The sequence below is a fragment of the Bos grunniens genome, chromosome 7 (genome assembly GCF_055505025.1).
Source record: "Bos grunniens cultivar Pamir isolate PY7600 chromosome 7, Bosgru_T2T1.0, whole genome shotgun sequence".
NCBI classification, from domain to species: Eukaryota; Metazoa; Chordata; class Mammalia; order Artiodactyla; family Bovidae; genus Bos; species Bos grunniens.
In genome coordinates this window covers 20,448,690-20,470,738 of record NC_141171.1, presented here as the reverse complement: position 1 = coordinate 20,470,738, position 22,049 = coordinate 20,448,690, and the positions used below count along the sequence as shown (strand labels likewise).

Below are 22,049 nucleotides of genomic sequence, written 5' to 3'. Positions count from 1 at the left end.
CCGGAGGCTGGAGGTTCATCCCAGGGTCGAGGCTCAGCCGGGGTCGGGGAACTCAATCTAGCCTTTAATTTCAAGGAAAGCCGAGTCTTTTTCATCCATTGGCCCCTGGGGTAAAACAATTTGGGGGCCTTGAAAGGGCTGTCCCAGCACTGACTCCCCACTGAATGCCATAAAAGGGGAAGGCTTGCGACAACCTAAAAACGCCCCCGAAATGCCCCCAGAAGCCTCCTAGTAGGGAAGTCCCGCCCCTGCGGAAAGGGAGGAGCCCAGACAGCACCTCCCTTCTCCCTTCCCGCCCCACCCTCCGCACGGCCACCCACGCGGAAGCCCCGGGCCTCGCCTGGAGGAAACTGGAGGACTGAGAACTACGCTCCCAGAACTGTCGTCTGAAAACACACCCTCTGACCTTCCGGATCCCCCAAGTCTGAGGCGGCAGGCTCCTTTGCCCCTACCCCCATCCTCACCATTTCAGCATACAGAAAGCTGATGCTTGTTAGATGCCTTAAGGGTGCTGGGTCCTGCGCTCCGGAGTTTTGTAGGCAGTATTTCATTCAGTTCCTCGTGACAACTTAAGAAGGATTTATTCTTTCCTTTTACAGAACTAGACTCTTGGGCACAGAGCGGTTAAGTTACTTGCTCCGGGATACACAGCAAAGAAGTGAGGACTCCAGCTCCTTCTCTATGGGGCCTCCCCACCAGGAGTGCAGGACAGGAAGAGGGGATAATGATCCTGTGTCGCCCCCCTACTCCCACCCCTGCACCCCCAACCCACCCCCTGGGAGTGCTAGCGTGCAGGACAGAATGCTGAGACTCAGCACAGGGTAGGAGAAGCCTTCATCTCCCAGGAAACGGCCCTGCACGCTGAGCCAGCTCAAAGTTCATGTTCAGGGACAGCGAACAGCAGCAAGGAGAGGGACTGGGACTCAAAGAAAGCTCTTGGAAGAGCTTACACCTGGGCAACAGGAGGACCTGCCTTCTCTGATGAAATCCAAACCTGACAGAAATTGGAGGTGGGAAAAGAAATCAGGCGCTGCGTAAAAAGATGCCTGCGGTGGACTGGGTAAAGAGACAGGAGACAGTGGGGCGGGGGGGTTCTTGGAGGGATGTGGGCGGCTCCTTCTCCAAGGGCGCCCTCCAAGCTCAAGAAGAATCATCAGGTGGAGACCAAGCTTGAGAAGGGGTACGGGACTACCAGGTAACACACAGAGAGCCCTCTGAGAGGGATTTGGGGCGGGTTCTGAGACCTCAGAGTCCCAGAGAGTCATCTTACTGGCCCCAGGACCAGGTCCTTTGCTGATAGGGTGTGGAGAAGGCATTGGGGCATCCCTGGAGGACTGCCTGGAGGAGATGAGTGGGAAGACTTCATGTGGAGGAACTTGCCATTGCTTCATGGTTCAGAGGCCCCTCTGTCTCCTCCAGTTCCAGCCCCCAGTCGTCCTCTCCCTTCTCCTTTCTCACAGTCTCCTCTTCCTTCTCTTCACTGCTGTGGAGACCAGAAGAGCCCAGATAATCCGAGTTAATAAGGACAGACAGTGCTCCAGGCCTCTGACAATTCTCCCAGAAGCTCTGAGTCCTGCAGGCACCCTCACTGTTTCCATGACACAGAAGGGGACGAGACTCAGGCAGCTTAGGACACTGGCCCCCTTAGAACACGAAGGAAGTTCAGGAGCTCGAACTGTATGAGCCAAAACTGAGCTCTTAATTTCTGGCCTCTTTGGCTTCCTGGGTTTCAGAACTGTGGGTGAGTGGACGGGCAGAGAGATGAAGGGCTTGACCGACGGATGGGTGGATGGATTAATGAGTGTGTGGATAGATGAACGAGTAGACGCATGGATGAATGGTGGGAAGGTGGGTGGATGGATGGATGAACAGATAAGAGGGATAGATGATGGAAGGAGGGAAGGAGAGAGAAAAGGTGGGAGACAGGTCGGGGGGATGATGGATGGATGATGGACAGGTGGATGGATAAATGGGTGGTGTTGGCATTGGGGTGATACTTTATAGACCCCCCTATTGAAACACATCCTAGGGATGGGGGATCTCTGTGAGGAAGCCACCCTCGTTTTGCGGGTAGGTAGTCAGGAGCAAAGCCAGTGAGGTCCTGTGAGGCCCCCCTGGGGACCTCTCAGAATCAGAGTATTACCCCGCTGGTCCTGCCCAGTCTTGGAGGATGCTCGGAAAGGGAAGGGGCTCCTAGAGGGGAGGGGCTTATAGGGGAGGGGCCGGCGAGGGGCGGGGCTCAGAAGGGCGGGACTCATAGAGAAGAGGGGCTAGTAAGGGAGAGGCTTGGCACGAGGAGGAGCTTAGAGGGGTGGGACTCAGAGAGGGGCGGAGCTGAGATGCTAAAGAGTAAGCGATGGGGAGGGGCTCAGAAGGATGAGAACCCACCTGTCCTGGGACTCCCGGCACCAGACGGCATAGACCAAGGTGAGGACAAAGATGAGGAAGAGGAAGGCCAGCGCAGCCCCCAGCCCCACCAGCCACGACTTCCGCTGGGCCACTGCGGGCGGGAGCAGGGTTGGGTCAGCGTCGGGGCCGCCAGGTTAGGACTGTTTTCCCTACTCCACCCCCACTCCCTCCCAAGGCCTTACGGGGTTGGGCCTGCACCAGCCTTGGGGCCAGAGCTGCGAGAAGAGAGAGTTGACCGGGGGTCGTACAGAATTTACCCATCCTGCGCCCTCTTGTCCTCGCCCCTATCCAGCAGATTCTGGGGTTGCAGCCCCGGCGGGAGAAGGAAGTGGCCTGCCCAGCGCACCCCAGGGCAGGGTGTGGCCGGTGCCCCAGGAAGTAGGAGGTGGGGTCCCCTCCCTGAGTTCCGGGCACCATGGGGAGGGGCTCAGGGTCCTGAGCTTCCTTGTACCTGTCTCCCTGAGGCCCATCCTGACTCTCACTCTCCACGGTCAGAGCCACAGCAGGGGCGGCTCGAGAAGGGTGGGGAACTCATTTCCTGACCACCAGGCATTGCACTGGCTCTGAAGTCCCAGCACCTCCATCAAGTCTCAGACTCTGGTGGTCAGAACTCTGGTCCTCACATTGCAAAAGAGGAGCCAACTCGAGGCTCAGAGAAGTTAGGCCACTTCCCTGGGACCACATAGCATCCCAGAGGAACACAGTTCTCCCAGCTAGGAACACCCCCTACCCCAACCCTCTCCCGTCCTAGGACATGAACCTCCAAATCTGACCTGAGCCAGCCCCTGCATGTGCCCGTCCCTTGGGCAGCCTAGGCTTCCATCCCAGCGCTGCCAACAACCGCCAGGGAGACCTGGGCTGGTGGCGTCCTTCTTTCTAAGTCTCAGTATTTTCAGCTGGAAAAAGGGACGAATTGCAAACCGACAGAGACTGAGACCATAAGGATGCTAGGCGTTCAGTGGAAGCATCTTTTAGGGAGATTATATATTTTTATTTACGGCTTTTCTGCCCCCTGGTGGCCGATCCTGGGATAGTCTCAGAAGCTCCCCGCCTTCTGGGCTACCACCCCAGCTACTGGCTTCACAAGAGAGCCCTAATGCAACTACTGAAGCCTGCTCCGCAACAAGAGAAGCCAACACAACGAGAAGCCTGCACAACAAGACAGTAGCCCCCGCTGGCCACAACTAGAGAAAAACCTGCGCAGCAACGGAGACCCAGCACAGCCAATAAATAAATAAAATGATAAACACCAGCCTTTATCAAAGTTCTCATTAGGAAATGGTTAACATCCAGGGCAAGGTCCAGGGCCTGAAGAAAGTGAAGAGAGCAGGGGAGGCTTGTCCCCTCCCAAGATGGTGCACCCAGGGGCACCCCACCCATCAAGACCCAGTTTCTGGAAATGGAGTCACGTGAGCCAAAAACCTGGGGGTGGAGGGAGCAAGGCTTTCCCAGGAGACAGACCTCGGGGCTCAAAGTTCAGGGTTCAGGACGGCAGGATCAAGATTGCAAGGGGAGCGTCTGATCTGCCCAGCACCTGGGCACAGTGGAGTTTTCCACAGCTGCCCAGGCCTTGCTCCCAGCCCCCAAAGCTGTCTCCTCCTGGGGAAACTGAGTCCCAGGGGACAACGGAAGCCCTTCTGAAAGGCTCTCCCCCAGTCCCTGGCCTATACTGGTCCTGAAGCTGAACGGGAGGAAGGAGGTTTTGGCCCATAGATGTCAGGCAGTGGGGAAAAGCAGGTAGAGCGGTGAGATTGTAGGGGTTGGGGGTTTCTCGCGAACCAGGAATGGTCTCCGAGTGCAAGAAGAATCACCAGATAGAACAAATCATAACAATATAGACTGTATAACACACGAAGAGCCCTCCTTGGTGGGGGGTGGGTAGGGTTCCAAGCCTCTTCATTCAGGGCCCCGTACTCTCAACCACAGATGGAGTCACCACAGTGGCTTCAGGTTCAGTTCATTGCTTCTAGGGTGTGGAAGGGGCATCTCTGGCGGGTTTCTTGGAGGAGGTGACTGAATCTTTACATGGCCGTGTTCTTGACTTTCTTGTAGTCCCTGCGCTCCTCATTTTCCTCTAGCTCCAGCCCGAAGTTTCTCTTTCCTTTCTTCTTGGCCTTTTCCCCCTTCCCAGCTTTTTTCTCCTCAGCCTTTTCCTCCTTCTCTTCCTTCCCTTTCTTGTCTTCTTTTCTGTAGGGACACAAAACAGAGTAACAAAACAGAGTCATTCCCATTTAACAGACCCTCACCTGTGCCAGGCCTTTACCTGTGCCAATGCTTCACAAAAAGTCTTTGCTGAATCTTCAAAACAGCCCTTACAAGGCACCCTTGTGATTTCCATTTCACAAAGGCAGAAACTAAGGTTCAGTTGTTCATTGGAAGAATGGATGGATGGATAGGAGAATGGATGGATGGATGGGAGAATGGATGAATGGATAGATGGATGGGTGGATGGATAGATGGATAGGTGGATGGATGGGAGAATGGATGGGTGGATGGATGGATGGATAGATGGGAGAATGGATGGGAGGATTTGTGGGTGGGAGTGTAAATGGATGGATGGGGAAGGAATGAACCTGGCAGGGAGCAAACTATGAATTAGGAGCACTTATTGGACCTGGAGCCTCCAGCACATCCTGAGAGCAGGAACCACACTTTACTGGGGCTGAGCTGGGTCTAAACAAAGCATAGTCCATCCCAGACCCCTCCCTCAGGCATTTTAGGCTCAGCTGAGAATCTTCCAGCCAGGATAGTCTCCTCCCAGCTCCCAGCTCCAACTCCTGTCCCCAAACCTTTGCCCAAGTTGGGGTGCTTGCTCCATAAGAGCCTCCAGCCCTGCCCGAATCCCTGAGCTCTCATCAGAGTCACATCTGGAAACAGGATCATGGGAGACGCTGAATCCAGGAGAGTCACCCACACCAAATCACACGCACACAGTCCCTGCACTATCCCACACCACCATCTTGTTCAACAGGTATTTAGTAAGTGCCTACTGCATGCCAGGCCCTGGGCAGGGCCCTGAGGACACAGCCTGGACCAAAGCTAAGTTCTGTTCAGAAACCAGTAAATGACTTAGATAATTTCATTTGGCAATACGTGCAAAGAAAGATGCAGGGCTGTGTCAGAGAGAGTATCAGGAAGGCTGTTGGTCAGGTTGGGCTTCTGTGGGGAGGAACCAACTGAGCAGGGACTGGAGGAGAGACAGAGCCAGCCAGAAGATATGGGCAAAGGTGTACAAATCAGAACAGTAGGTGCTAAGGCCCTGGGGCCAGAGTGTGGCTGAGGTGTTCAAGGACGGAAAGAGGTCATCAGTGCACACCCACCCCTCCTGTCCCTGAGAGGGGGACAGGAGGGGCTGACCATACACACACACATGCTCACACAGCAGTACCTCAGATCCACTTCCTCATACGGGTTGGGATTCATCCTCAATGTGGGCCTCTCTTCATCCTCAGCTCTGCAGAAGAGATGGGAATCGGAGGGGTGGGGATGGATAAAGGGCAGGAAGTGGAGGCAGCCTCAGTCTCCCCCAGATTGAAGGAACTCCAGGAAGCAAGAGCCAGCGGGGGGAACTGCATGATTGTACTGGGCTGTGGGTGCAAGGGGAGCAGGGAAATGGGGAGACAAGGAAAGGGACTAGAGAGGGTCATGAAGTGGAAGAGGTGCCCAGCACTTTGGGAGTAGGGAGGGGAAGGGGTGAGGAAAGGGGCTCCCACCTTGCTTTGGAGCACCAGAGGCGGCTGGCCAACATGAGGATGAAGACAATGAACAGGAACCCCACGACCGCAGCCAGGCCCACCAGCCAGGGCTTCAGTTGGCGCTCTGTGGGGAGGTGGGGGGAGTGGGGACTCAGAAATGGGAAGGGTGGAAAGTGGAGTGTTAGTCCCTCGGTTTTGTCCGACTCATTGACTGTAGCCCGCCAGGCTCCTCTCTGTCTGTGGGATTCTCCAGGCAGGAATACTGGAGTGGGTTGCCATGCCCTCCTCCAGGGGGTCTTCCCGACCCAGGGGTCAATCCCAGGTCTCCCTGCATTGCAGGTGGATTCTTTACCGTCTGAGCCACCAGGGAAGCACCAGGGAAAGGTGGGGGGGCCCCGAAAGGACAGGGAAAGAAGAGTGCAGGAGATGCTCAGACATTAGCATGTGCGATCTAGTTCCCCAACCAGGATGGAACCCATGCCCAGGGCGGTGGAGGTGTGGAGTCCTAACCACTGGACTGCCAGGGAAGTCCTTTTAATTTGTTTGCTTGTTTTTGCAACACCGCAGCTTGTGGGCTCTTAGTCCCCCGACCAGGGGTTGAACCCAGGCCTCGGGCAGTGAGAGAGCAGAGTCCTCAACACTGGACAGCAGGGAAGTGCCTCAGAGATGGGGGTGCTCAGAGATGGGGTGGGAAGCCCCAAGGGAGTGGGGGAGTTGGGGAGGGGGCCTCCCTTCTCTTCTGCCTGTCCCCTCTCTTCTCAGGGTCCTTGGTTTCTCATCAAGTGGGGAGGGGGCGAGCCCATGTCCAAGCCCATCCCCCAACCCCTCCTCCCATCCGCCAAACCAGAGGTCAGAGCCTTACCCTTCTGGGCCTCAACTGGCGACAGGAGCAGACCCATGAGCAGAAGCAGGATCCCTAAGGTCCCCATCGTGCAGAGGAGCCAGCAGCCAGGGCGCTGGAGTGTGCCGTTCCCCTGTCAGGGTCAGGGGAGGCCCTGCCCAGCTCCTGATAAGGGGGCAGGCGGGTCTGGGGGCGGGGCAGGCCCCGAGTGAGGGCCCCTCCCTTTGCCCCACCTGGTTGGCATCCCACACCCTCTCCCCCGCCTTCCAGGAGGACAGACTCTGGACCTGATTGTAACGATTAACTCGGGAGTCCAGCCCCTCTGCTCTGTGTCCCACCCCTGACAGCCAGCCTGCGGGGCCCCCAGGCTCGCCCCACAGGGGCCGAGCTGAGATGGCCCTGACCTTGCTTCTTGACTCAGTGCTTTTACACCTCATTACACTTCTTTCTCTGCACACACCACAGATTTTGCCACCTGCATTTTACAGGGAGGCCAGGAGTGCCAGGCTGGGCAGAAACAGCCAGCACTGGGATGTGAACAGGGTCTCTCTCATCACCAGCTTATGCTGCTTCATTGTGGACAGCCAACTCCAGGGAGAGGACAAGGAGCAAGAAGGGAGGGGCCACCGTCCACCTTCAAGCCCTGGAGAACGGGGCCCGGAGCAGCCGATGACTCAGTCCCCAAGCTCTCCTGTGTGTCTACCCTGATCACTAAGTTGATTAGATAGACGGCCCTGTCTGGGAGAAGGGGGACCCTACCCCCTAGCCGCCATGGGACAGCCACGGCCCAGGCACGTGGCAGGAAGACTGGGGTGGGGAGGCCTGGCCCTTCTCCAGGCCTCCAGCATCACTGCCTCCTCCCTTCCTGAGGTCTGACCATGGCCGCAGTGCAAGAGGGCCACTTAGTGGAGCCCAAGGCAAGCCAGTCAGCCCAGCCCATCAGGCACACTTGAAGTCCGTACTGTGTACCCTGCCCCATGCAGAGCTCAGGAGGAAAGGAGGCCCCTGTCCTCGGGGTGCCCTCAGGCTAGTTAGGAAGTCAGGACCCCCAGAGACAGACCACCCCATAATCTAGCTGAGAGGACCTGGAGATGCAGGAGCCCAGGGGACACGCCTCTGCTTCCCCAGGCAGGTCGCTGGCTGGGCTGGCCTCATCCCACAAAAAATTCTCCCTGCTCCAACCAAGTAACGTCTGGGCTGCATGCCTCCGTTTTCCCATCTGATAAATGGGTGGATAAGTCTCGCACAGAGTCAGACACGACTGAAGCGACTTAGCAGCAGCAGCAGCAGCAGCAAGTCCCACCTCAGAGGATTGAATGAAATAAAATACAGAAAGGGCTTGCTTAGCATCCCACAACTCTAGCTAAGGGTTGGCCGCTATTGTTGTGAGATTTTATTTTTTTTTATCTCCTTAGTGTTTTTGGTTTACAGGTTGCCCAGGGCTTGGTGGAAACTGGGCTGGGTTAGGCTCTGGCAGAATGGGGGAAGCCAGAGCATGCAAATAACAGTGTCCAACCACTGGAGCCTGCGAGCCAAGAAAGACCATGTTTTCTGTCAAGACAGCGCGGATCAGTGGAGAAAAGGCTCTGATGGACATGAGTCCACTTTATATTAATACAACCATCAATGGGGTTGGAGCTGGCCTCCTGGGCCCCAGGGCAGGGCCCAGCTCAGCCCAGCTTCCAAAAGGAGCTCCGGACTGGTGGATCTTTGAAGGCAATGGAGGGGCGGCGGGGGGCCCGGTTGGGGGCTTCTGCGGGGGCCCCCTCGCCACCCCCACCCGCGTCCTCCTCGCCTCGCCAGGCCAGAGCCAGCTGCAGGTCCAATTCTTCCAGGTCTTCACCCTCGGGGCTCTCGGGCAGCTCCCGGGGGGCGTCCTCCTGGTCCGGCTTCGGGCCAAAAGCCCAGTCTGTGACAGGAAGGTGATGAGGAGCGTCCCCAGACATGGCCACCTTCCGCCCTCTTCCCTGGCTACGGGAGACCCTTGGGACCTCCCTCCCCCCACGATCCTGCACTAGCCCACGCCAGGTGTGGTAGATAGTGGCTCACCAGCCAGATCGTGGGCAAGGTCCTTGATGAGATGGCCCACAATGGCGTAGGCCACGGCCACCACCAGGAACGCAGCCAGCAGCAGGTACAGCACGTACCTGGGCAGGCGGATGGTGTCCAGTGGTGGCGGGCGGTACTCCTCATAGAGTGGCGGGGCTGGGCTCCAGTCGTCCATTCCCTCCTCAGCTGCCAGCCCCGGCATGACAGCCACCCGGAGCAGGAGAGGCCCGGAGGTGACCTGCCTGGCGGAAGTATTAAGGAGCTTTGGGTAAGAGGATTGGGGCTCCCCTATGGCCACCATCTGCCTGGGTGATCACATTACAAATCACTTCCGCCCACTGCCCCCCTCCCTCGCTCAGCAACAGCCACTGCCAGGTGCTACCCTGCACATCCATCACCCCCCACAGGGCCTTAGCACAGGTTGCTCCCTCTTCTGGGAAAATCCCTGCCCTCCTGGAGCTGATGGTCAAGATGGGGAGATAGGGGGTTTCCCAAGTGACTCAGTGGTAAAGAATCCACCTGCACTGCAGGAGATCCAGGAGATGTGGGTTCAATCCTGGGTCGGGAAGATCCCCCGGGAGGAGGGCATGGCAACCCACTCTAGTATTCTTGCCTGGAGAACCCCATGGACAGAGGAGCCTGGCAGGCTATAGTCCACAGGGTTGCAGAGAGTCAGACGTGACTGAAGTGACTTAGCATGCATGCATGCGTGCACATGGTGAGACAGACTCTGAGAAAAGCATAACCGTAGAGTAATGATTGTGTTGTGTTAGAAAGTGAACAGTGGAGCGGCCCTGGTGGTCCAGTGGTTCTGAATCCTCCAGCAAATGCAGGGGACACAGGTTCAGTCCCTGGTCTAGGAAGATTCTACATGCCACAGGGCAAGTAAGCCCATGCTAGTAGTGCCTGCAAGCTGCAACTAATGAACCCATGTGCCACAGGTACCAAAGCCCATACGCCCTAAAGCCCGTGCTCTGCGGCTGGAAGCCACTGTTCCCCACAACTAGAGAAAGCTCCTGTGTGTAGCAACAAAGACCCAGTGCAGCCAAAATAAATGTTATTAAATTAAAAAAAAAGAGAAAGTGAACAGTGGTTTGAGGGTGGGGTGGGTGGGAAGACCACCCTGCCCTCAGTGGTTTGAGGGCAGCATAGGGCTGCTAGGAGGGAAGTTAAAGTTTGCAGTAGGGCAGCCAAGGTCATGTTCAGCTGATATTTGACCAGAGACCCAGAGGAGGAAAGGACCAGCCACCCAGAGGAGGAAAGGACCAGCCATGGCAGTACCAGAGGGAAGAAGTTTCAGTTCAGTTCAGTTCATTTCGGTCGCTCAGTCGTGTCCGACTTTTTGTGACCCCATGAATCGCAGCACGCCAGGCCTCCCTGTCCATCACCAACTCCCGGAGTTCACTCAGACTCACGTCCATCGAGTCAGTGATGCCATCCAGCCATCTCATCCTCTGTTGTCCCCTTCTCCTCCTGCCCCAAATCCCTCCCAGCAACAGAGTCTTTTCCAATGAATCAACTCTTCGCATGAGGTGGCCAAAGTATTGGAGTTTCAGCTTTAGCATCATTGCTTCCAAAGAAATCCCAGGCTGATCTCCTTCCCAGATGGAAGAAGTTTATTGGATGCAAAAGCCCTGGAGCAGGACCGACTTGGACTTGTTGGACATGACCGGACTCGGGTGCTTACAGGCGCCCTCCGGTGGCTGCTGTGGGAAAGACAGACTGTGGAGGTGAGGGTGGGCTCTCACTCAGGTGCTCACAGGCGCCCTCCGGTGGTTGTTGTGGGGAGGACAGATCCCGGAGGTGAGATTGGGAGCCAGGGGATGGATGGGCCAGAGGGATTGCGCTGGTTCAGATGGCCAATAATGAGGCTGGACCAGGTGCAGGCAGAAAAGTGAGGCGGAGTAGGCAGAGCTGGGGCAGATTTTAAACTGATCAAGCCCTGGTGTTGGCAGGCTGAACACCTGGAATGACAGGAGTTTCCATTTCCTCTAGGAGGAGCCACTATAGGAGGTAGTAAGTCTAAGGACTGCTAAGTTTGGGAAGCCTCATCAGCTAATTGGAGATATCCAGACTGGACCCTGCGGAGAAGGCAATGGCAACCCACTCCAGTACTCTTTCCTGGCAAATCCCATGGACGGAGGAGCCTGGTGGGCTGCAGTCCATGGGGTCGCTAGGAGTCCGACACGACTGAAGCGACTTAGCAGCAGCAGCAGACTGGACCCTGAGTCAAGAGCTCCGAGGACGTTCCCCCACCCCCACCCAACGGCTGGAGTCAGAACGGTGGGTATCATTGAAGCATAGATGGCATTTAAGCCCCAGTAGTGGATGAAGCTGCCCGGCTGGGATGTGGGTGGTGCTTGAGGACCCAGCCCTGGGCCAATGAAGGATAGGAACGGCAGATGAAGGCGGGCCGGAGGCGGGGTCCCTGAGAAATTCCCAGGAGCAGAGGGGAGAGTGTAGACTGTGATGTGACAACAAGATTTGGACACTGGGAGGCCACCTGTGGGCTTCCCCAGTGGCTCAGCAGTAAAGAATCCCCCTGCAGAGCAGGAGCTGCAGGAAACCTGGGTTCAATCCCTGGGTCAGGAAGATCTCCTGGAGGAGGGCATGGCAACCCATTCTTGCCTGGAGAATCCTCATGGACAAAGCCTGGAAGGCTACAGTCCATAGGGTCGCACATACTCGGACACGATGAAGGGACTTAGCACACACTCACAGGTCATCTGTGGGCAAGGACAGTTCTGGGGACTTGAGGGGCAGTCCTAGTTGGCGCCGGTTTGGGAGAGAACCGGCTGGCGAGGGTCTGACAACTTCCTAGGGCTTATGGGGGCCAGAGCTGGAAGGCATGGGGTCAGGACTGTGTGTGATGGTGGTTGTTTTTCTGCTCTTAAATTACAGGGACTTCCCTGGTGGTTCAGAGGTTGGGAATTTGCCTTGCAGTGTGGGGGCCATGGGTTTGATCCTTGGTCAAGGTACTAAGATCCCACATGCCACAGGGCCAAGTTGACGAGACGGGCTGGGGTCCTGGGGAAAAATGGAGGAGAGGGCTCGCAGCTAGCACCCGAGGGTGACGCTGTAGGATAACAGGAAATCTGTTTGTTCTTCGTCCTGGCACCTGACTCAGAGCTCCCAAGAACCTGTAATTTCCCGAGTGATGGAATGAAGGAAGCCTCCTCTGAGGTTCGTAATCAGCCTCTTTCCACCACACCTGGGTGTCAGCTGATGCAGACGAGGTGGGGCAGCTTTGGGTTGGGGGGCGGGGGGGGGGGTCCCAGTGGCATGGGAAACCTACTCTGGGATAGAGGGATGTAACTTTCAGCTCCACCACCCCAGGGAGAGGGCTTCGGGGTGGCTCAGATGGTAAGGAATCTGCCTCCAATGCAACAGACCCGTGTTCGATCCCTGGGTCAAGATTCCACGGAGGAGAGCATGGCAACCCACTCCAGTATTCTTAACGTGGAGAATTCCATGGACAGAGGAGCCTGGCAGGCTACAGTCCACGGGGTCGCAGAGTCGGGTACGACTGAGACACAACTGAGTACACCCGGGGAGAGGGGCTGGGAACTGAGCTAATTGCCAATGGCGAATGATTTAACAGACCACGCCCATGTTGAAAACCCTACCGGAAGGGGCTTAGAGAGCTTCCGGGCGGGTGAGAGCATCCGCCCCAAACTCCACGAAGACAACAGATGCTCCTGTGCTGGGGACCCTCCTGGACTTTGCGCCTCTTCATCTGGCTGTTCATTTGCCTCCTTTATGATAAATAGTTAAGTAAACTGTTTTCCTGACTTGAGGGGGTGGTGGGAGCCCCAAATTATAACCAGTCGATCAGAAGTATGGGAGGTCCAGACTCGAGACCAGCGTCTGAAGTGGGGAAACTCTGCAGGTCTGACCCCTGAACCTGAAGGGTCTGCACTTAGGGTAGATGGTGTCAGCACTGAACTGAGTTGTAAGACACCCAGCTGATGCCAATGTAGAAATTGAGAATTTCTTGGTGTGAAAATGTGTCACACATGAAATGAGTTCTCTTGTTAACACCCATTTTACAAAGCGGTAAATGGCCTGCTGGAGACTGCAGGTGGAGGAAATTGGAACGCATAGCCCGAGCTCTTAGCCATACCACAAAACCCCTTCCCCTATGTCCCCAATAAAGGCTGGGAGAGGATGAGGTCTGGCTTGGAGGGAACTGGCTGGGCATATTTTATTCCTGCCCAGGAAATTGATGGGGAAACAGGAGCACTGGCTTGTGGTTGGTCACACAGTCTCGGGCAGGGCAGACGTCAGAGCTGAGCTCTCCACATGCCTTTGTCCTCCACACTTTACTTTAGAGCTGCCATCCCTCACCTCAGCCACCCCCCAACACACTCTCAGAGTCATCGCTTGGCAAAAATAATTTAATAGTTCATCTAGGCTGTGTCCCTGGGACCTGCGTGCCCTCCCTAAGCCCTTAGCTCCAGGCCATCCCACCCCACAAAGCACAGCTCCAACACCCCCAACCCTGGGGGCCTGGGTTTCCCCACAGTGCCTTCCCCATGCCCTTTCATTCCTAGAGAAGCGAGGCCACCGCCCCCCGACCCCCCAGACGCAGCTTTGTTCCCACAACCCCTCGGTCCCCCTCCCTTCGTGCTCAGTGGCAGAAGTGACTTCAGCGTAGCCCCCCGGAGCCTGCGATCAAGATGCAAAAGGGGCCGGAAGACAGGGAAGCAAGAACCGATTCACTCCAGAATGGTTTATGCGCCAAGTCCAAAAGGGAGACCGCCCCGCGGAGGCCCTAGGAGAGGGGTGAGCGCAGCCGCTCCAGCCCGTCCGCATACTGGAAGGTCGACCCCGTCTCGTACTCGTACATGTCCAGGGCCACCTCGCAGCTCTCCCGCACCACACGCTCAGGGTCGGCCACGTGGGCCCGCAGGGCGGCCAGGCAGGCAGGCCGGGCGATGGCCCCCAGGGCCTCGGCGCACTCGTGTCGTACCATGGGGTTCTCAGTGGGCTGCGCCAGGGCCGCCGCCAGTTGGGGCACTGCCGCCTCGTGCTGCATCTGGCCCAGAACGTAGCCGATCTCATGGCGGAAGAGGGCGCTGCCGCAGCGCAGGCCTATAGGAGAAGGCGGCTGGGGTCACCACAGAGCGAGGAGGGGGCCTGGCGCGGGGCACCGGGGGACAGAGGGACCGAGAGGGGACGAAAGGAGGTTCCCGAATCCAGGAGCACTCCCCAACACCCCCACCGCCAATCATGGAGTTCAGAGGTGGGACCCTAGCCACCAGAGGGACTGGGGAAGCAGGGTGGGCCCATCGGGCTCTGGAAACTCGGCCCTCCCTTCCCACTCCCCGGAGGCCAGACTGGGCACGGCCGCCTCCTTCCCGTCCTGTCCCCCGCACCCCGACTCCGTGTTGTGCCCACACTGCCAGTGCGATTTGCAGGCATCTTATACATTTGTGCTTCTGGGTCGTTTCCTGCATGATCCCCACACTCCATAGAGTCTTAGTGACCCTGACAGGCAGAGTCCCAGGCTTTTCACCAGCACAGCCACACAGAGGGGCCACACTTCTCCTGAGAGGGGCCCAGCCTTGGACCCAGGAGTGACCTGCCTGTGATCCGATGTCCTCTGGAGGCAGAGCTGGGATTTGAGGCCAGCCCGCCTGACTGTGCAGCTAACCGCCCAGGACAAACCCACACCTGCCCCCTCTGCGCTCCCGCCGCGGGGTCCACGTGGTGGTGATGTCCCAGCATCTCCCTGGCTAGACAGGAAGCTCCAGGAAGGCAGAGGGACTCAGCACTCTGTGGACCAGAAGCAGCCACCTCAGGCGTGGGGGAGGGGATCAAGGGACCCCAGGATTCCTGGAGGCCCCTCCTCTCCTTTTCTGCTAGAGGAGCCACAGCCCCTCAGACTTGCACAGGGCTCCCTGCAGAGCTGAGATGAAAATGCCACCAGTAACGGTCACGGGGGACCCTGGGGTCAAACCCAAACTGCAGCTGAGACTGCTGTGTGACCCTGGACAAGTCCCTCTGCCTCTCTGGGCCTAGGCTCCCACCACGGAGAAGTGGGGGTAATAAGAGTACCTGCCCCAGGATGCACTGCCCAGGATGCTATGCAGCTGTGTGTGACAACTATGGCCACAGGGGCCAAGGGGCCCCGAGCCTGACCCCCGAGGCCCCTCCTCACCTTCGGCCAGCGCCAGGGCAGCCTCCTTGCCTCCAGCATCGCGCAGGGCAAACATGGCTCGGTATCGGTCGAAGAGTGGCCGGGCCTCGTCCAGTAGCGCCTCCCGCAGCTGCCCCAGGTCGCGCTCCTCAGCGGGCGGGGCTGGGTCCACAGAGAGGTAGGGCCCCCGGACCGCTGACTCTCCACCATGCTGCTGCAGCCACTCCAGCCGCCGGACAGCCAGCTGGCATGTCTCAGCCACCTGCAGGGAGAGGGGCACACAGGCGGCCGCTGGGGACGGAAGGGAAGGGAGTGGACATGCCAGGTCCCCCTCCAGCCCCCAGGGCTCCCGGTTTAGCAGGGACACAGCCCACAGACTCTGGACTAATTGATCCTTCCAGGCTGGAAACAACCGGCATGGACTGCTGTGATCAGGGAGTGACAGGGGAACAGTGGGTCAGGAGGAGTCACTCGGAGGTGACCGGTGAGAAAGGCATCAGGTGGGATGAGCCAGTGCAAAGGCCCCAAGGCAGGACCATCGGGGGGTGCCAGCAACAGACATGACCTGAGGCCAGGCCTGAGGAGGCCAGGCCAGACTGCTTAAGACTACTGTCCCAAAGGTGATGACAAACCATGAGTCTTGAGGCACAGAATAAGTTAATAGATGGATAAATAAATGTGACTGCTCCACACACAGCAGCATCACTCAGCCCTGAAAAGGAGAGAAGCCCAGACACCGGCTACCACGCGGATGGACCCTGAGAACACGGTGCTCAGTGAGACGCAGACACAGGACACGAGGGGTGTGATTCTACTGACGGGAAACGAGCAGAGCAGGCAGATCCACAGACACAGAGAGTGGGTTCCTGGTGGTCAGGGGCTGGGGCAAGGAATGGAGGAGTGACTGCTGATGGGGATAGGGCTTCCTTTTGGGGGGATGGACTGTTCTAGGAATCAGACAGTGGTGATGGTTCTATAACTCTATGGATGTACGAAGTCAAAGTCGCTCAGTCGTGTCTGACTCTCTGAGACGCCATGGACTATACAGTCCAGTGAAATTCTCCAGGCCAGAATACTGGAGTGGGTAGCCTTTCCCTTCTCCAGGGGATCTCCCCAACCCAGGGTTCAAACCCAAGTCTCCCGCATTGCAGGTGAATTCTTTACCAGCTGAGCCACAAGGGAAGCCCACGGATGTACTAAAAACCACCCAAATGCACATTTTCAGGGAGTGGGTTTTACGGTATGTGACACATCTCAATAAAGCTGTTGTTTAAAGAAAAAATAGGGACGGCGGCAGGGAGACACTGGATGAGGCTGGGTGGAGGTGGAGAGGTGGGTGGGTTGGGAGATCTACACGATGGAGGGACTGCCTGTGGGAGGCTAGGAGAGAGGCGAGTGGGGGCTGTGCTGGCGCCAGTGGAGCAGGGTGGGTGTCATGTGTGAATCGAGTTCAGTTTTGCCCAAAGGGGCAGTGGACGGCGTCCATCCTGACTGCAGCCCTCTCTTGGCATCCCTGGGTGGTCACCCTGGCAACCAGACACAGGGTCTGAGGCCAGTTCCTGGACCCGAGATGGGGGTGGGTATGGGCGGGGGGGTGCTGTGTTACCTCAACAACAGGGTCAGTAGAGTACTGCTTCAGGATCTCCAGCACCTCTGGGTCCCCAATGGCCCCCAGGGCCTCCCCTGAGAAGAACATGGCAGAGAGCGTACATTGGCTGGTTAGGAAACGCCCCAGATGCCTTCCCCCTCACCGCCCCTGCCTGTGTAGTATGGGTGGGCCACCCAGCCATGAGTTTTGAAGCAGGGACCAGTCCATCCCTGAATGAATCTGCACCAATGAGTGTCCCTTCCCCAGATATCAGACTTTGCTGGAAACTGGCTCAGACCCCACACTGGCCCACACTCCTAGAGCTCATGGCCCAGAGGGGAGATGCAGATTAGCATGCCCTTACAACTTGGGGACATGGGTGGCAAGAGCCAAGAACAGTCCGCTGAGTTGAGTCCATCATGGAGAGCCCTGAAAACACGGGGGAGGTTTCTAAGCTGTGATGTGGGCAAGGAGGGTCAGCAGACAGGCACCATCCTGCCTCAGGGCCTTTGCACTGCCCAGAACCCCTTTCCCCAGACAACTCCCTTACTCCACTTGGATCTCTTTCCAGCAATTAAAAACAGCAATGCTGGACTTCCCTGGTGGTTCAGTGGTTGAGACTCCAAGTTTCAAACGCACGGGGCGCAGGTTCAATCCCTGGTCAGGGAACTAGGATCCCACACATCCCATGGAAAGGCCAAAAAAAAAAAAAAGGCAACACCTCTGGCACCCTCTCCCAGGCTTTATTTTCTTCCGTAACACTTAGGTAAGCGTTTGCACCATAACATGACTGGGTGTTCCAGAAAATCACACACACGAAATTGAGATTTGGGCTCAAATGTTTCTCTATACGGAGAGCTCCCAGAGGAGTCAATGGTTGGGATCCTGAGAGGAGTCCAAGGCAGCCTGGCAAAGCTGGAGATTATCTCAGGGAATATTCAAAAGGACCAAGAACAATCATAAATGGAACCATAGCCCCTCACTGGCTATCTGAGCCTCTTGTGAGAATAGCACCTGGCCTACAGTAGATGGTCCATGAACATTTGTCCAGGGAATTCCCTGGCAGTCCAGCGGTTAGGACTCCATGCTTTCACTGCAGAGGGCACAGGTTTGATCCCCGGTTGAGGAACTAAGATCCCACAGGCCATCTGGAGTGGCCATAAAAAATTGTCCAGTAAGTGAAGTGACTGAGTAACCTTGGGTTGGCTGGCTATGACCACTGCCTGTCTTTGTATGAGCAAAGAATGGTATTTCCAGTTTTAACTTTTTTTTTTTTAGTCACTCAGTCATGTCCGACTCTTGGCAACCCGATGGACTGTAGCCCGCCAGGCTCCCCTGTTCATGGGACTCTCCAGGCAAGAATACTGGAGTGGGTTGTCATTTCCTTCCCCAGGGGATCTTCCCGACCCAGGGATCAAACCCAGGTCTCCCGCATTGTCTGTGTATTTTCTTTTAATCAAAGAGATCAGGGACTTCCGGTAGTCCAATGGTAAAGACTCTGAGCTTCCAATGCAAGGGGTGCGGGTTCAATCCCTGGTGAACCACCTAAGATACTACACGCCATATGGAGCGACCAAAAAAATTAAAACAAAAAGGGATCACAATTTATGACTCGTGAAATTCACATCTCAGGGCCCATAAAGCCAGACTGGCTCGAGGCAACACCCATCCATTACCTGGGATTTACCTGGCTCTCGTGCTTCGGCAGTAGAGCTGAGACATGGGGCAGAGATGGTCGAAGGCATTCACCACCCACCCCTTCCAGCGCTCGCCAGGTACAGCCCGCACCCCGTCTGCTCACCTGCCTCATGGCGCACCATGGGCTCCTGGCGGGTGTCCCGAAGCACGTCCAGCAGCACGGGGATGGCCCGTCGGTCCTGCATTTGGCCCAGGCAGTAGGCCAGCTCATGCTTGAGCAGGGCTGAGTCATCATCGAAGGCCCGGCTGATCCAGGAGATGGCCACTGGACCCCCCAGCCCACGCAGTGTGAACAGTGCCCGGAAGCGGGCCTGCAGGGGCTGCCCGGGGTCAACCAGTGTCTGCCCCACTGCCTCCACTTCCTGCTCCGTCACCATGGCGATGCCGCCTTCCTCCTCCTTGGGCTAAACCAGGGGACTCTCAAGCTTGAGAACCTGATGGGAGGGGAAACCGAGATGCCAGGTCAAGGTGCCGTTTGCTGCTAGCTGACTTGTTCATCTCAGAGTTAGGACCTCAGCGGGGTGGTTTCCAAACTGCTGAACAGCCTGGGTGCCTGGGTCCGGCCCTGCCTACCTGCTGTGTGGCCTTCCCTAAGGCACTTTCCTCTCTGGGCCTGTGGCCTCTATCTACCTCACCAATGACTTCTGCTGGTCTGTTCGCCACACAGCAGCCAGAGGGGCTGTGGAGACTGGTTCCCAACATGGCCTTCAGGGACTCTCACCTCCTGGTGTTTGTGGACCGTGTGGACCTTACCCCCGACCCCACAGCGTATAGGGCTGACCCGGGTGAATAATGGGATATGGGAGAAATGGCACTGTGACTTGGGAGCGTCATAAGGGACCCTGTGGCTTCCTCCTTGTGGCTCCAGGGGCCCACATGGCGGAGAAACTTCCACCAACAGCCAGGTGAGAGCGGCAGCTTGAGAGCAGCTCCCCCAGCCCCAGTCCAGCCCTCAGATGGCGGAGCCCAGCCAGGGTCTGCACGCAACCTCACGCGTGATCAGAGGCACAGCCACCCAGCTAAACCAGGCCCGGACCCCTGACCCACAGAAACTGAAAAATAGTGTTACTACTGTTTATAGAGCTGCTGAGGACATCCCTGGTGGTCTAGTGGTTAAGAATCCGCCTTCCAGTGCAGGATACGCAGGTTCCATCCCTGGTCGGGGAGCTAAGATCCTATGTTATTGTTGTTCAGTTGCTAAAACTCTGAAGGCAGGGACTGAGTGCTAGTCCCCCCTGTACTCCCAGCACACAATTCATTAATAAGAACAATGGCCATGGACTTCCCTGGCGGTCCAGTGGTTAAGAATCTGCCTGCCAATGCAAGGGACACTGATGTGATCCATGGCCCGGTAAGATTTCATATGCTGTGGGGCAACTAAGCCTGCGAGCCACAACTGTTGAGCCAGAGTGCTGCCACACTGAAGCCCACGAGTGCCCTAGAGCCTGCGCTCCACAACAAGAGAAGCTGCCGCAATGAGAAGCCCACACACCGCAACTAGAGAGAGCCTGCACGCAGCAACGAAGACCCAGCACAGCCAAAAAATAAATAATAACTTAAAAAAAAAAAAAGAAACGTAAGGGACTTCCCTGGCTGTCCCGTGGTTAAAAATTCACCTTCCAACGCACGGGGTGCAGGTTCCATCCCTAGTTGGAAAGTTGAGATCCCACATGCCTTGTGGCCAAAATGCCAAGACACAGAACAGAAGCAATATTTTAACAAATTCAACAAAGACTTTAAAAATGATCTACATCCAAAAAAAAATTTTTAAAGAACAATGACCATAACAATAATAGCAACTGACATTTACACAGGATGTGCTACTTTGACAGTCATCTATTCTAAGCCCCTACATTCCTAAACTCGCTCCATCCTTTCCATAACCCTTTGAGACAAGCACCGCGGTCGTCAGTGTTTTACAGGAGGGGCCGCCAAGCACAGAGAGGTGAAGCACTTGCCTAGGAACCCAGTGAAGAGTTAGAGATCCCGGCAGCTGGGCTCCAGAGTCAAGGTCTAAACCACAAACTCCGGGTTGAAAGGAAGGATTAAAATGAAAGGATGCAGCTGAGGCTGGTCTTCATCCTCCAGACCAGTGAGGACACTTCGTGAAGCTTACGAGCAGGGTATGGCTCCCAGCGGAGTCATTAGGGCCAACCTGGTATAATAAGGGAGGTGCAGTTGTGTGAGCACAGGTGACCATCAAAGGAGGTGGCACTCAAAACAGGGATCATCAGGGACTTCCCTGGTGGCCCGGTGGCTAACTTTGTGAGCACCCAATGCAGGGCCTGGCTTTGAACCCTGGTCAGGGAGCTAGATCCCTTACGCCACAACTAAGACAGACTTCAATGAAGAGTGAGTAAGGGATGGAAGAAGGGAAGTTCGGAATTCCCGAAATCCGCCCCCTCTAAACCAAGAATTCCCAACAAAAAGACCTTCGATAAACTAAACCCCCGCCCCCGCTGCCGCTAAGAGGCAAGTCGCCCCAACACGGCATCCCTCGGGGCTGCTCCCAGGATCCCCCAGCGACGACCGGGTCCCCAAAGCTCCATGGAAGAGACTCCCAGGAACTGATGTCTCATGGCATCATTGACTCAATGGACATGAGCTTGAGCGAACTCCGGGAGATGGTGAAGGAAAGTCTGACATGCTGCAATCCATGGGGCAGCAAAGTGTCAGACACAAATGAGCGACTGAACAACAAGACACGTTTACGGGTGTCCCCCAGTACCTGATCCTTCACAGTTTGGTTCTCCCAGAACCCCGAGAAAGAGGTCACCCAACATGGGACCTTCCCCCGCGCGCTGATTCTTCACTACGCGCATCCCCGGAGACAGGGTCTGCAGAACTGGAGCGAAATACTTCGCTGGGACCTCTCAGAAGGGAGGCCTTTCTACTCCCCAGCGAAAGAATCCCAGCGCCGGGACCCCAGTGAGGCGTCCTCCCCGTCCCCCTCGCCCCCAGAACACCCCAGTGAGCTACCAGATCGGAGGATCTACAGGACCCACCCGCTCCGCGGCCGCTGCCACCAACACTTCACCAACCGCGACACTGCTACAGCGCTCTGGGGGCCGCCATCTTGCCGCCCACGTGACCAGGCCAGACGGCACCAACGCAGCACTGAGGGAGGATCCAATCTAAGGCTCCGCAGCGTGAGTGGCCCCGCAAGCGCGAGTTAGCAACGGTGCCATAGCTCACTCACACATCAGGAGGAATCTACGGGCACTTCTCAGGGAAATAAAAGGGCAGCTTCCATCGTTTCCACGTAAGAGATTTTCTCTCCGGCCTCCCCACCCGATACGACGAATGGAAATGGTTTGTCCCGATTCAGCCGAGAGGTGAGGCCGGCAAGCGACGCAGCTTGTTCCTGGGGCGTGGTCAAGTCTCAGGGGCGTGGCCAATTAGATGGGAATTCAGTTCAGTCGCTCAGTCGTGTCCGACTTTTTGCAACCCTATGAATTGCAGCACGCCAGGCCTCCCTGTCCATCACCATCTCCCGGAGTTCACTCAAACTCACGTCCATCGAGTCGGTGATGCCATCCAGCCATCTCATCCTCTGTCGTCCCCTTCTCCTCCTGCCCCCAATCCCTCCCAGCATCAGAGTCTTTTCCAATGGGTCAACTCTTCGCA

The 22,049-nt window shown here is 56.7% G+C and overlaps 4 protein-coding genes and 2 long non-coding RNA genes across 14 annotated transcripts; 2 read left to right on the top strand and 4 right to left on the bottom strand.

Moving 5' to 3' along the window:
- Positions 1-559: 559 nt before the first annotated feature.
- LOC147368842 (uncharacterized) lies at positions 560-3,450 on the bottom strand. 4 transcript variants are annotated; one of them, XM_086410218.1, is made up of 3 exons: positions 2,592-3,450; positions 2,389-2,500; positions 560-1,483 (listed from the first exon to the last, which is right to left on the bottom strand). In XM_086410218.1, exons 1-3 carry the CDS (start codon positions 2,824-2,826, stop codon positions 1,363-1,365), a joined length of 468 nt encoding a protein of 155 aa, XP_086266344.1. In that variant the 5' UTR covers positions 2,827-3,450; the 3' UTR covers positions 560-1,362. The 4 variants fall into 4 exon arrangements, with proteins under 4 accessions (XP_086266344.1, XP_086266346.1, XP_086266347.1 ...); XM_086410220.1 differs by having other exon boundaries at positions 560-1,480; XM_086410221.1 differs by having other exon boundaries at positions 2,667-3,450.
- Positions 2,316-3,661, top strand: LOC147368841 (uncharacterized). Its single transcript, XR_015166862.1, has 2 exons — positions 2,316-2,427; positions 3,444-3,661. It is a non-coding gene; the product is annotated as an uncharacterized LOC147368841 (long non-coding RNA).
- On the bottom strand, positions 3,645-7,089 carry SMIM24 (small integral membrane protein 24). Of its 2 annotated transcripts, none has more exons than XM_086410224.1 (4): positions 6,967-7,089; positions 6,123-6,254; positions 5,798-5,863; positions 3,645-4,596 (listed from the first exon to the last, which is right to left on the bottom strand). In XM_086410224.1, the coding sequence occupies exons 2-4, from the start codon at positions 6,155-6,157 to the stop codon at positions 4,431-4,433; spliced, it is 267 nt and encodes an 88-aa protein (XP_086266350.1). In that variant the 5' UTR covers positions 6,158-6,254; positions 6,967-7,089; the 3' UTR covers positions 3,645-4,430. The 2 variants fall into 2 exon arrangements, with proteins under 2 accessions (XP_086266350.1, XP_086266349.1); XM_086410223.1 differs by having other exon boundaries at positions 6,123-6,228.
- A 1,195-nt stretch (positions 7,090-8,284) lies between these two features.
- Positions 8,285-21,507, bottom strand: SMIM44 (small integral membrane protein 44). 4 transcript variants are annotated; one of them, XM_086410216.1, is made up of 6 exons: positions 21,428-21,507; positions 18,526-18,856; positions 16,743-16,819; positions 15,158-15,398; positions 8,995-9,236; positions 8,285-8,854 (listed from the first exon to the last, which is right to left on the bottom strand). In XM_086410216.1, exons 5-6 carry the CDS (start codon positions 9,194-9,196, stop codon positions 8,616-8,618), a joined length of 441 nt encoding a protein of 146 aa, XP_086266342.1. In that variant the 5' UTR covers positions 9,197-9,236; positions 15,158-15,398; positions 16,743-16,819; positions 18,526-18,856; positions 21,428-21,507; the 3' UTR covers positions 8,285-8,615. The 4 variants fall into 4 exon arrangements, with proteins under 4 accessions (XP_086266342.1, XP_086266339.1, XP_086266341.1 ...); XM_086410213.1 differs by lacking the exons at positions 15,158-15,398; positions 16,743-16,819; positions 18,526-18,856; positions 21,428-21,507 and adding an exon at positions 10,410-10,708 and having other exon boundaries at positions 8,995-9,232; XM_086410215.1 differs by lacking the exons at positions 15,158-15,398; positions 16,743-16,819; positions 18,526-18,856; positions 21,428-21,507 and adding an exon at positions 10,410-10,565.
- On the top strand, positions 11,578-12,515 carry LOC147368839 (uncharacterized). The gene is made up of 3 exons (XR_015166863.1): positions 11,578-11,715; positions 12,122-12,177; positions 12,385-12,515. It is a non-coding gene; the product is annotated as an uncharacterized LOC147368839 (long non-coding RNA).
- DOHH (deoxyhypusine hydroxylase) lies at positions 13,378-21,507 on the bottom strand. 2 transcript variants are annotated; one of them, XM_086410212.1, is made up of 5 exons: positions 21,402-21,507; positions 18,526-18,856; positions 16,743-16,819; positions 15,158-15,398; positions 13,378-14,088 (listed from the first exon to the last, which is right to left on the bottom strand). In XM_086410212.1, the coding sequence occupies exons 2-5, from the start codon at positions 18,797-18,799 to the stop codon at positions 13,769-13,771; spliced, it is 912 nt and encodes a 303-aa protein (XP_086266338.1). In that variant the 5' UTR covers positions 18,800-18,856; positions 21,402-21,507; the 3' UTR covers positions 13,378-13,768. The 2 variants fall into 2 exon arrangements, with proteins under 2 accessions (XP_086266338.1, XP_086266337.1); XM_086410211.1 differs by having other exon boundaries at positions 21,428-21,507.
- Positions 21,508-22,049: the final 542 nt, after the last annotated feature.

What these genes read in the sequence shown, in the direction of transcription:
- SMIM24 (XM_086410223.1), bottom strand. Translation starts at nt 7,033, where the DNA reads ATGGGGACCTTAGGGATCCTGCTTCTGCTCATGGGTCTGCTCCTGTCG. An exon ending in CTCTGGTGCTCCAAAGCAAG is followed by an intron (nt 5,864 to 6,122) that starts GTGGGAGCCCCT and finishes TCTCTTCTGCAG; the next exon opens with AGCTGAGGATGAAGAGAGGC. An exon ending in TATGAGGAAGTGGATCTGAG is followed by an intron (nt 4,597 to 5,797) that starts GTACTGCTGTGT and finishes GTGTCCCTACAG; the next exon opens with AAAAGAAGACAAGAAAGGGA.
- DOHH (XM_086410212.1), bottom strand. Translation starts at nt 18,799, where the DNA reads ATGGTGACGGAGCAGGAAGTGGAGGCAGTGGGGCAGACACTGGTTGAC. An exon ending in CATGGTGCGCCATGAGGCAG is followed by an intron (nt 16,820 to 18,525) that starts GTGAGCAGACGG and finishes TGTTCTTCTCAG; the next exon opens with GGGAGGCCCTGGGGGCCATT. An exon ending in TGCCCTGGCGCTGGCCGAAG is followed by an intron (nt 14,089 to 15,157) that starts GTGAGGAGGGGC and finishes CTTCTCCTATAG; the next exon opens with GCCTGCGCTGCGGCAGCGCC.
- SMIM44 (XM_086410213.1), bottom strand. Translation starts at nt 10,562, where the DNA reads ATGATGCTAAAGCTGAAACTCCAATACTTTGGCCACCTCATGCGAAGA. An exon ending in GCATCACTGACTCGATGGAC is followed by an intron (nt 9,233 to 10,409) that starts GTGAGTCTGAGT and finishes TCCGCCAGGCAG; the next exon opens with GTCACCTCCGGGCCTCTCCT. An exon ending in CCTTGCCCACGATCTGGCTG is followed by an intron (nt 8,855 to 8,994) that starts GTGAGCCACTAT and finishes TTCCTGTCACAG; the next exon opens with ACTGGGCTTTTGGCCCGAAG.
- LOC147368842 (XM_086410218.1), bottom strand. Translation starts at nt 2,826, where the DNA reads ATGGTGCCCGGAACTCAGGGAGGGGACCCCACCTCCTACTTCCTGGGG. An exon ending in GCTGGTGCAGGCCCAACCCC is followed by an intron (nt 2,501 to 2,591) that starts GTAAGGCCTTGG and finishes TCCCGCCCGCAG; the next exon opens with TGGCCCAGCGGAAGTCGTGG. An exon ending in TGCCGGGAGTCCCAGGACAG is followed by an intron (nt 1,484 to 2,388) that starts GTGGGTTCTCAT and finishes TGGTCTCCACAG; the next exon opens with CAGTGAAGAGAAGGAAGAGG.